Raw genomic sequence first — 12,666 nt, forward strand, 5'->3', positions numbered from 1 at the left:
AAGGCAAAACGTGTCGTGAGCATGAAGGGGGTGCACAAGGGTGTTTGAGGGTTTGTCCTGGGTGTTACCTATATTGAATTTCAGAGCAACAAACAGCACACATTATATTGACACCACCACTGCCATGTCTCCGCGAATCCTGTCCGTTGTGTCCAATAATGCCCACTCCTGGGTATCACTATGAGGACCCACCACTGATGCCACCCATCGTGTTACTGCAGAGTAGGTGCAGGTGTATTTTCAGGGCTCTTCCGCGCAGACAACTGAGAGACATCGGCGGTGTAGCCGGCTGCACCCTGGAAGGATGCGGAGGAGAAGTTGTGGAGGGCAGTGGTGACTTTGACAGCGACAGGTAAGCAGTTGGTGCTGGGGCCAGCCAGGAGCAGCTCGGCATGAAAGAGCCTGCAGATCTCCACGACTACATGTCGAGCGAATCTGCGCCTCCGTGTGCACTGCTGCTCGGAGAGGTCCGGGGAGCTGCGCCTCGGTCTCTGGACCCTGTGGCGAGGGTAGTGCCCTCTGCGATGCGTCTCTCCCTGCGGTAGCCCTCCCTCCTGCTGTGCAGGTGGGCGTGCAACAACACCGTGTTGGGGGGCTCCACGTCTCTGCGGCGGACGGCGTGGACTGCGAGGCTGCTGGGGCTGGTCATGCTGTTCGTCCTCCGAGGGTGTCCACGCACCACCCATCTGGCAGGTGTTGGTCTGAGGGGTTGTGCAGGGTGGGTGGGTGGTTCCTCGCACTAGGGCTGCGGTTTCATGTCGGTCTGTCCTCTGGCTTGGCGAGGGGTGGTGGAGGGCAGGGGTTGCCCTATGTGACGCGGTGGCCTCCTGCATGGGTGAGGGCTCTCCCCCGTGGAGTGCACCTTGGCACCTGCCACAGGCTGCTGGCTGCAACACGCCTGGTTGGAGAGAGACTGTTTCCCCCAGTGTGGGAAACTCACTGCCTTGAACCCAAAATCCCACACTTCCTCTTTTGACAGCTGTTTCAGCTCATTAACTGACCTCAACAAGCAAGGTAAGTACTCTCAAGTGGAACCCCGCTGGCTTTAATTGCCTGCGGGATTCCCACCAGCGGGGCTTGCGCGCGCAGCCCCGCACGTCAGCGCGGTACCCGGAAGTGGGCGGGATTTCGGCGCGATCCGGTCACGTGACCAGATATCGGGATTTTCGGGGCCCCCCCGCTGGAAACCCGCAGGTAACCCGACGCAAAAATCGAGCCCTATGACTCTATGATTACTATCCTTTCCAATCCTGAACGCCAATGGCAGAAACATTTGTACTGCTTAAGAACACATTGCCACTCAGCTAGGGTGCCTACTTGTAGAGATAAAAAGAAAAGTCCTGAATACTGGGCTTCTGAAATAAAAAATGGAATATTTTGAAAATCTACGCTCAACATCTGAACAAAAGATAGGTTAGGGACCCTTTCAGTGGAAACCAAAAGAAAATGTTCATCAATCTTTCCCTTTTAGATGCTGACCTACCTGCTGCGCACCCCTAGAATGCCTCAGTATTGATGGAAAAGAGAGCATTCCCAATGCAGCTACTCAACTGATGGCCCCATAGCTAACACCAGTTGTGCAGCTTCCTGCTGAATGTGCAGCTGGCAGTTGCAAATCAGCATGGGGAGGTGGCAGCACCTCAGTCATCCCATTGATGCCCAAGGCCTGTCTGATGCAATTTACAGGTGGGCCTGTAAATGGGCAAGCATCATGCCCATCTGTTTTTGGCGGGGTGGGGGGGGGGGGTGGGCTGCTTAAATATATAAATCGTGGTCCTACACCAGTTGCACCACAAAATAGTTTTTGCTCTGTTGTAATCTATAAGGACAATTAAAATAAAACATTCTTCCTTACACATGCTGTACCATTTTCAAATAATGAACAGTTCCTTGTATATAGGATGTTACTGCGTTATTGTTCAATATATATTTTACGTAAGAATGAACTTAGAGCTCTGTATTTCTGTACAGCTTGCGAAGTACATGAACTGTTCTGTATTTAAGATTTTTGCCGAGAAATGCAAGTCTAGTAACAAATTGGTCACCAAGTCCTACATAATCTAGGCTGACACTCCAGTGCAGTACTGAGGGACTGCTGCATTATCTGAGGTGCCGTCCTTCAGACAAAGGGGGTAATTTTAACCTAACCCTCCTGGCAGGAAATTGACGGGATTGGATCGCCGCCTGATTGACTTCAATGGAAAGTAAATTCAGACGCAGTGTAAAACAGGTGGCCGGACCAACCCTGTCAATTTCCTACGAGCGGGTTAAGTTAAAATTATCCCCAAGATATTAAATCAAATTTGTATCTGCCTGTTGCAGTGGTTCAGGTGAATATTGAAGAAGAACACAGTGTTCTGGCCAACATTCATCCCTCAACCTCACTTGTTGTTCACTTAATCTGAGCATAATGTCTTACGATTGATAAGAACCCAGTAAAAAGGCTTCAGTTCCTGGCAACCTAATAACGCCATAATCAATTGATTGTCTGAATTTAGCACCACCAGCAACAAGGCTTTTGGTGGAGGTAAAATGCATGTACTTAGAAGAATTTACCACAGTTTGGTGTTTCCACTTGCTGCCTTTCACCAGCAGTAATGTACAACATCAGTCTGACTGCTGTATAACCGTAACCTAAAATTCTCCACTTATATGATACAGTAAGTCTATACCATAAAAAACTCCAGACATCCCATTCAACTTTTTGCAATGGTTAAAAATATTTTCTTAGATGAAACTTCATTTTTAACTGTATTTCCTTTAAAAACACTGCTGATGTAAAACATTGCAAATTGTAGCACATGAAGAAACAGAGTCAATCAAAAACAAATTGACATCCACGCACACAGTATAACTTTGAGGACATACAAATAGGGTATTGCACTAAGAATTACTCACCCATTTTAGACAACGTACAACTAAATATTTTATATATCCATCAAACAGAAACAATTCTGTAAGCACTGTATGAGTGAGCCAGGTCAACAATGAAAAAACAATAATCTGCTCAAAAATAAATTTCTGTCAGCATAAATAAGTATAACCAAATGCATTGCCAGCAACATACAATAATTCACCCAAGGGTTGTTTGGCTCATACAGTTATTCACTAAGATTTCCATCTTCACCCATTTCCTGCCGAGCATTTCAGAAAAATATTGCTGCAACTAGACAGTAATGAGACCTGAGTAGTTTAATCACCACCTGCCTCACTAAACTGATGTCTAACAGATCATAGCTCAATGCAGTGATTGCTTTGTGATCTTTCTTACTCAATCTATATATAAATACAAACCAGCGACTGAATTGAATTACAAATTGGATGTGATCTCTCAATAGCAGCAGGCCTATATTTCACACCACAAAACAATATGGTCTCAGAAGGGTGACACAAAGCTTTGTATAAATTTCTACTGGCAAAAAGTATTTAAAGAAATAAAAGTAGCCAAATTTTGAGTACTACATAGTTAACGTGATATGAACATTCTTCTAAGCAGGGTAGGAGGATATCTTCAGGAAACAGGGGTGAAGAAAACATACTGCATTCCCTGCAGCTTCTCTTCAAAGCTGCAGCTAGTTCCCAATACATGTAGTTCCACTCCTTTGCTCAAGCAGGGCAGGGAAGACCACATCTCTCTTGTTTTAACCCAAGATGGTGATTACATGGAATTATGTTTTCAACAGCAGAACTGTCTTAGCCCAGACTCAGTTAATCGTGTAGCCCAATGCCAGCATATATGCCAACCATGAGTATTTTGAGCTAACATCCAAGTTTAAATCCATGTGTTAATCTGTTGGTGTTTCACAAGAAAAATCAGCATTTTTCACTTGGATTGGAAGATATTATTGTCAACCAATCAGGTAATTCAGAAGCGGGTATTAGAGCTTGTCAGAGCCAAATTAGTTGGAGAGCAGGACTGGGAATCAATCTGATGCCATTTTCCTCCCATTGTTTGTTGTGCACTAGAGGCAGAAAAATTTGAAATAAGCGGATGGTTTCTGAGAGTCGCAATTACAGGGTACGTGTATTTAGTCCTTGTCCCTAAAGAGGTTATATACAGTCTATCACTCTAATTTGAAGTTGTTTCAATCAAATTATCTAAATTCAAATTGAAATTGTGCAAAAATGCCTCCTGTGTTCTTTTATTACAATTGTTTAATTTGAACTTCTGGGTTATTTGAATTTTTTCAGGCAAAAAAATGACTTTGAATTAACAGGATTAGATTGTATAACAAATAAACTGTTAACATACAGCTTCTAAAAGGAACTTTCTGGGGCATGCCGGGCTATTGTCTTTTTTTTGGAAGTTTTCTTACTTGAAGGCTTATTTTATTTCTATATTAGTTGCAGCTGCATTTTTGTGATAGGATAGATGTTTTAGTGTGAGTTTATTAGTTGGCTTTATTTGAGAATTTCTGTCATTATACTTGTGGAATTACTCGGGCTTGGAAACAAAATAGGGACCAATGTTGGAGTAATAATGCTTTTTATTCCATTTTAAAGATGCTACTGAGATTCACACTAAGAATTACCGTAAGCTCCAAAATGTCAATGAATACACCAAATCAGGAGTCAAAAATAAAAAATGCTCCCAGGGAGCATGTCCCCATAGAAAATAAACCTCATGCCTTCACCACTCACACCCCCTTCTGTAGTTCCTAAATTACTACTGCAGCTAACTGTATTTGTGTACTGTAATAAAATTGGTGGAATTTTGGGTTTACCTACAGCTTAGGTTATGACAAAGTTATGTCCCACTGCACTCAGTCTAACGGCTTGCTTCACAAGTCATTGTCCTGTATTTCAGAAATGCTTTTGAGCAGTCAGCTTTTTTGGAGCTGTGTCATCTCATTTGAAGCAGTTGCTCAGTTATTGCTAGTTTTCTAGGTTAGCATATACGTGCCATTCGGGCAACAAGCTGGTCAAGGAATTCAGATGACATCATAAAGTGTGAGAACGGTGAAAGAGCAGTTTCTAACTATCATCTGGCTAGATGCAGATTAGATGACATTGTTGAAACCACCCCTATTTTCTGCTGTTAATGATAAGGTATGCTGTTTTCATTTTCTGTGGAACTGTAGACCATTTTTATGCTGACAGCATCTGCCTGTGTTGGCATTTTTTGTCAGTACTCTATGCCATAGGCAGACAATGACATTCACACAAGGGTATTAGCAGCTGTGACATTGTTACTATAAATGCATTCAGAAATAGCCTGCAATTAATTCAACAGGATTTCTGCGTCTAAATTATATCAGAGGAAGCCTGTCTGAGAGGGACTCTTAGATTGTATTACATTTCCAGGGTTTTGATGTTTGCATAAACTGCTCCCACTTAACTGTTACAGTCAATATCAAAATGCTTTGTGTGAGCTACATAATTGTAGCAAACTCCTAGCTAGTCATTACTGTGCATGTAATGTACTCAAGCCACACAAAATGATGTGATTAAATTATGCCCAGCAAGTCAATGGATCAACAAGATTTTATAGCATTCAGCTCTGGATGAGGCTAATGCATTCATTCGCAATACAATTCTGAACCTTCCAGATAAGCAACCTTTAAAAATGACAAACAAATGTCAGGTAAGGAGGAATGCAATTCAATGCAGTACACTAAGGGGTCTATTTTCCTTTGTATCCCTATCTGGCCCAGTGTGAGTAAGTGAATATCAGATACAGGCTCTGCAATTGCACTAGCCAGTTTGCACTACACCACACACACACACACACACACATCCTGTTTCCTCCAAAATTCAGAGTGCCACTGTGCATGTACTGATTTCTTAAAAAATTATTGACGGTAGGATTCTTAAATTAAGTCCATTTGGTTAAATTTGCATTATGTCGTTTCCAATTAAATACTTGTTAACTTCCAGTTAAGATCATGCTTCAATGATTGCAACAACCACATTCTGAATCAAACATTATTTGAATTGGCCAAATTTCAGTTATTTTTAAAAATCAGAATTTTTTGCCTCCAATTTGAACTGAAACGCCCTCCCCTCAGAACAATACTCATACGTAGAAGATCCTTTTCCTTGTATTTCTTTCTCCGTACTTGATTTAATTTTGGAAGCCCAAGAAAAAAATGCGCTGCTTAATGCCACTAACAGGAAGGGAGTGACTGGCACTAAAGGGCCAGTCTGGGTTCATTGGCAGATGGGAGGGCCATCCCTGTGCCAGGTTCCTGGTGGTTTAATGGAATACAGCCAATCCTTGGCAATCCAGTCCTCGAAGCCCAGGGAACTCAGTCCTATTTGTGTTTATATTTCTTATTTGCACGCTTGTCCTGTTTGAATTTTGTGGTCAAGGAGGTAGAGCTGGTGCTTCATTGGCGCATGAATCCTAAATCAGGATGCCAAATCTGTTAGTATCAGTAACTTGAGACATATGCAAATTAATGGCAACATGGATTTAAACTTTATACATGGCCCCCGAAGCTCCGTGGTATGCTTCTCTGCGACTCATAAAACTAGATGACTAACCAAGATGGCATATGGCGCACATCCAGTACAGAATGAGCGTGTGCAATCCATGCAACATATTGGGTCCTGCATGCTGCACAATCGAATTTCTAGGCCCCTAACTTTATTTGGCATTCGTGCAATCAGTCATCTTTAATTTAGGTTTTTAAATGGTATTGGAGTAGTATATTTACTTACCTTGATTTCATAACAGCGTAAGGGCACAAAGATCACTGACATTAAGCCTAGTCTTTGAAATTGACAAAATCGCAGAAGTGTAAATAACGCACATTTATTTTGTGGGAATCCATCGCATAACAAGCATTTTAATACATCCTAATACTAAAAAGTGTTCATGACATGACTGTGATCTAATATTTACCACACATTATGCTAACACTGTGAACTGTGCTATTTCTCATTCTCTGACTAGTGTCACAAAAGAACTTATTCAGGTGTTTTATGGCATTAGCCGCTTTAACTGCTTTAAAGGGATTTTTGAGTTGGTAGACAGTGGCCTCTGAAATGAAAGGGCAGCTCACATTACATAGTGGTTAGTATTAAATTACTTTCCACCGAACTTTACAGTGCAGGAGGCCATTCGGCCCATCACATCTTTGCCAGATCAATCCAAAATTAAACTCTCCGACCCGCATGCTCCTCCAGCGCTGTATCAATCCCAAATGAATCCCACCACATCACACTCGCTCCATAGTCCTATATCAATCCAAACTAATCCCACTTCCCCGCCCTCTTTCCATAGCCCTGTGTCAATCCCAAACTAATCCCACTGCTCTCTGCTCTCCCCATAACTCTGTACCAATCACAAACTACACCCACAGCCCTATTAAACCAATAAATAAATCCTATTAATACATAATATAAATCCTATAAGACCCACTTTTAATAATCCTCATTAAAAGTAAATATTATAAAATTATATTATTTTCATGTAATTTACTACCTCCCTGTAATTCTCTTGGACTCAAATCTTTGTTGCCAAGAATGTGTGGACAGCCTGCTCCCAGACTGCACCAGTCTTTCCCTTGACTGGGCTCTAGGAGATGCCAGATATTACCCAGGCAAGGTATTTCTTTCCAGTTCTCCCCCTACCATCTAACTTGAAGCTAGTGTCACTACCCAGCATTTCCCAGCTCAGTGTAACTGAGGTTAGGAACTAAATAGCGTGGGAGATGAAACCTATGGTTTTCCATTGAGCATTGGGGCTCAATGCCCAAAATCACGCTCATTTATTTTATTTTAAGGAGTTACTTTCTGTACCTGTTATAAGACTGAATATACAATGTGTGTATACAATGGAAACCTTAGTTTGTTCCACAAAAAAGGACTTTGTAGATCATGAGCTGCTGCAGAATAACTTGCATAGTCCACTCTATCCCATTTCTTAACATTTATGTAAATCTACTGAGGATAAGGGACATTGCATCTTTAAGGCACAGTTACAACCACACAGGATTTCGCTCTTTTAATAGTGCTTTTATTTAGAGAGCTGACATCATTCTACAGTTATTCTATTAAGATTATGTGGAGAATTATTCATTTAATCCAGTCACTAAAGGATGGCCTTAGACAAATCTAATCAATCAGGATTGGAAATTCACATTAATAGTCACATCTAAATTGTCTTAACACGTAGCAAACCTGGGTGATACTTTACAAAATCTTAACATTTGCACTTCTCTGAATAAGATTAACCCCTCACTGCTGAATAAGCTGGGACTCTAGCACAGAAAATGTTGTGACTTGTCCTTTAAGGGTTGTTTTGTGTTACATTAGTTCCTGAAACTTCTGTTTGTGGACGACTCCTCCAAATATCAGCACACTCCTTAGGATCCCCCCACCACACCATCCTAATTTCAGAATGACAATGTTAGCTGACCAAATATAGAGCAAAAGAAATAAAGTGTTACAAAAAACTTGCATTTATATAGCACTTCAGATCATCCCTCAGCACTTTATAGTCAATGAAGTACTTTTTTGAAATATAGGGAAATGTAGCAGCCAATTTGTACACAGCAAGGTCCCACAAACAGCAATGAGATAAATGACCAGATAATCTGATTTAGTGATGTTGGTTATGGGATTTGCTAGGACAACATCTTTGCTCTTCTTCAAATAGTACTACGGGATCTTTTACTTGGAGGACAGATGGGGCCTCAGTTTAACGTCTCATCCGAAAGACAGTACATCTGATGGTGCAGCACTCCCTCACTACTGCAGTGAAGCATCAGCCTGAGTTATGTGCTCAAGTCTCTGGAGTGGGGCTTGAATGCACAACCTTTTGTTGCAGAGGCTAAGAGTGTTACCACTAAGTTAAAGTTGACACCTTAGCAAGTCAATACAGAAATTTGATCTCTGGAATGCCCTGGGATCTCTGAGGACTTTCTAAGCCAGGACTGCAGTTTGAAAAGCTATGTTATTATGTAACTCCAGAACAAATACACAACTGATTGAATTTATTTGCGCATTTTATAAATTCTCTTTTAAATAACATTTTTCATTAAAGAAACCAATGCTGAGAAGAAAATCAATATTAAACACAACTGGGTGACATCTAGGACCCTCAATCCTCCTTCTTCACTTTTCATCAGTTCTATTTTCCATTTAAAAAATTGGCACCAAAATTCAATTATTTTTTAGAGTTCTGTTCTTGTGCAGTTCATTGAATTAACTGAAATGTGATCACGAATTAGGTTCAGCTGTTTGCTGTGCATTTTGGCAGCCATTCATGACATCACAGTACAATTAAACCACTGAAGTGTGTAAGAGACTGGAGCTGTAATCTTGGCTTCAGTGAAGGGCAGATACAATGACATAGGGTGAATGCCTCAGTTAGAAAAAATATGTTGGATAATGATTTTACCTTAGACTGTGATTCAGCAATTTTGAAATTATAACAAAACTGTATTAAAAAATATTAAGCTTCCCTTCATTTTCCTTTTTTTAATTTGTCCTCCTCTGCTGAGGGCACATTTCCTGGGCAAAGTTGCCATATCCACCAATAGCCCTGTGCTCTAAGTTTTGTTTCTCTCAATCTCTGGTCTCTCTGACTAATCTTATTTACTACCGGACTGCCTGCCAGTCAGGTTTTCAGAAAGAACCCTTGAGTCCACCCATGACATTTGGCCATGGAGGGCATCACAGCCAAGCACGATCTTATATCCCCTCCAACACACACACACACACACACACACACACAAACACACTTTCTAGTAATGGTCATTGGCTATTAGCAGCAAGAACCTTGGCAGATTTTTCACCCTTTCTAGCTTAGGAGTGCTGAGGCTAATTGTTGCACCCAACTGCGATTAACAAACAGCTCAGCACAATAAAACCTGGGACTCTCTGGTCTGTACGGCTTGACATTATACTGGCAATGCCCTTACCAATACGACCACTGGGGAGGTTTTTCATCTCCTTTTTCTACTCCATCTTTATTTCAACAAACTTGATGAGCAACAACCACTTAAGAAATGCATGGAATATGGATATGGGACAATCTTAACTGGAAAAGTGGGGACTGACCAGTGTACCATTTCCCTGACTCATACTCCAGTGTCTTAGCTGCATAGTTAAATGTTGTATTTGATCTATTGGTTGCTGCTCCCTACTGGACATGCTGACCACAGTCCACATCTCTACAACTCTTTCAACTTCACCCTTATCTGTTTCGATCCCATTCATGGAGTACTTACATTGCCCATTTTTTCCCATGTGCAATACTTTACACTTGTCTGATTTGAATTTCATCTACCACTTACATATTTTACCTAACTCATTTTGCAGGCCCCTGATTGCCTCCTCAGATTGCTCCCCTCCCCCACTTTGGTATTGTTTGTGAATTTGACCACCTTGCATCGAACTTCTGAATCCAAGACACTAATGTAAATTAGAAAACAGTAAGGTCGCAACACCAATCCTTTCAGCACCTCCTCAATTCCAACAAAACACCTCTAACAAGTACTTACTGCCTAACCTTCAGCCACTTTCTTATCCATTCCCAAATTCTACCCTGAATCTCAAACAGTTTAAGCTCAAGTAACTGGCTTTCATGCAGAAGTGTATCAAAGACCATTTGGAAGCCTAGGTGCCTTTTACATTGTAGGGCTTTTATTTAACATGTCACTTCCTGAAAAAAAAAGGTCAGGCAAGATCTTCCCCCTGTGAATTCTCATTGGCTGCTGTTTATTAGGTTATCATACAAGTAATCTACAAATTTACTCCTAATAATCAGTTCCATCATTTCATGGATTTGAGACTGGTGGACCTATAGTTGCCCGGGTCTGTGTTGTTGGCCTTTTTGAAAGTGGACACCATTTTGTACTTATCAGTATCCTATGCATTGCTGAGGCTTTCAGAGAGACACAAGATACTGCGGCAAGCTGAAGATTAATAGAAACTAATGGCACACTCTTATAGGGTTTGTTACACGCACGACATCCTTGATGAAATTTGTGTTATGATTAATGTTCCTTCATTGTGAATAGCACTGATCCCAACATCTAGTAGACAATATTAAGTCACTGCAGGCATTACCACTCGTTGAAATTGTTTATATAAGTATCCTACCTTTTCTTGGTACTGACGGCGCGATGAATCCAAAGACTGGATCAGGGCAGTCGCATGACCAATAAACATGGCATAGCAGGTGGCACCCACTATCATACTTAGCATTGTTAGCCAGATGTCTGACATGCTTTCTGGAGCTTGGCGACCATAGCCTATGCAGAGCATGTGGCTCATTGCCTTAAACAGTGCAAAAGAATAGAGCTCACTCCAGGAATCATTCTGTTGTATAAAGAAAAACAAGGTAAAATCAGCAAAGTATTTAAAAACATTAGTTAAGTACATTGTTTCCTGTTCCATATTAATCTGCCATACCTCTGCTTTTATTTGAACTCTTTAATATTTGAAAATTTAAAAAGGTCAATTTTAAAAAAGGGCATTGTTATTTGAACCTGACATATTGTAACAATTCAAAACTTTTGGGGGCGTGAGGGTGATGGGGAATGGGACAGGGGGTTGAGGTCAAGGAGCAGGAGCAGGGGGAAAGGGTTAAGAGCAAGAATGAAATGAGGAAGGGTGAGAGGAGTAAGTGAAACCTTGAAGAGGGGAATTGTACACAATTAGATATAAACAGATGAATAGCATTTGTTTTGTGAACCAATGCATTTTTAGATTTCAAAATAACCATATGTTGCAATACATTTCTATCCATAAAAGATTCAACATTTTACATATAGTAACACTTCCTGTGCTTACTGAACAGTCATGTCATACTATTTCCATCATGTTTGGGTATCATGCCTAGGAGATAGTCTTAAGCTGCCAGGTGTGTATACTTACCATTATACTTAACTTTCTGTTGTTCTGAGGCTATGTTATGCAGTCTACTGCACCTCCACTTGCTTCATGAGCTTGGTCTGATACCCTCCCACTCCCTGATGCAGCCATCTACCTGTTCTTGCCTTCCCCATGTGTTCTCACTGTTGATCCAAGCCACGGCCACCTCTCCTTACCTGTCCTCTTAGCTGCCGTTCCACACTGCCCCTCCCCTATCCCCAGCCTTGAGGATAGGACGTCAGCCACTAATTGCTAGCCCCTTTGGGCCTTGGCTGCTGCATTTTCCAACTCTGCACCCTGCTCCTTCAGGCCTCATCTACTCCCGCCTCCTACCACAACTACCCCCTCCACCGGGCCTGTTTCCCTCTCTTTACATTTCCCACCATTGATCTGACAGTAAATACACCATAAGCATTAAAAAACAAACTGAAGTGGGCACAGGAGTGGCAGAAGCTTGGGGTGAAATTTCAGGCTGCCTGCTTCAGACCTTAGCATTCAACCTTTGGCTACCTGCCTCCACAGGCCTCAGGCCATCCACCTTCCCTGATACTGCCATTACTGCTGCCATCCCACTTTCAGCCTTGGGCCTTCACTCACCTGCAATGGCCCTAGGCCTCCATGCCTTGAGTCATCACCACCATTTGACATCACACCTCCTCCAACATCCCGCAGCCTAACATCACGACCTTCCAACATCAAGGCCACCAGTTCTGACATCACAACCACCCTCCCCTACCTGGTTCCTTGGAAAGTTGAGCCAGTCAAGCTATAGGCAGAGACAGTGAATTAAAGGTTTTTTTAAAAATTGGTTCCGAGGAATTTTGAAGCCATCTAAAC

General features: G+C 41.8%; 1 protein-coding gene across 1 annotated transcript in view; it reads right to left on the reverse strand.

The window, feature by feature from the left end:
* The window catches only part of hcn2b (hyperpolarization activated cyclic nucleotide-gated potassium channel 2b), a 107,495-nt gene that overhangs the window by 39,647 nt on the left and 55,182 nt on the right, over positions 1–12,666 (reverse strand). The window contains exon 4 of the mRNA XM_067968719.1: positions 11,056–11,274. Within this exon, the coding sequence (XP_067824820.1) occupies positions 11,056–11,274 (219 nt within the window). The remainder of the gene's footprint in view (positions 1–11,055; positions 11,275–12,666) is intronic.

This window comes from Heptranchias perlo, chromosome 29 (genome assembly GCF_035084215.1).
Source record: "Heptranchias perlo isolate sHepPer1 chromosome 29, sHepPer1.hap1, whole genome shotgun sequence".
Classification (NCBI taxonomy): Eukaryota; Metazoa; Chordata; class Chondrichthyes; order Hexanchiformes; family Hexanchidae; genus Heptranchias; species Heptranchias perlo.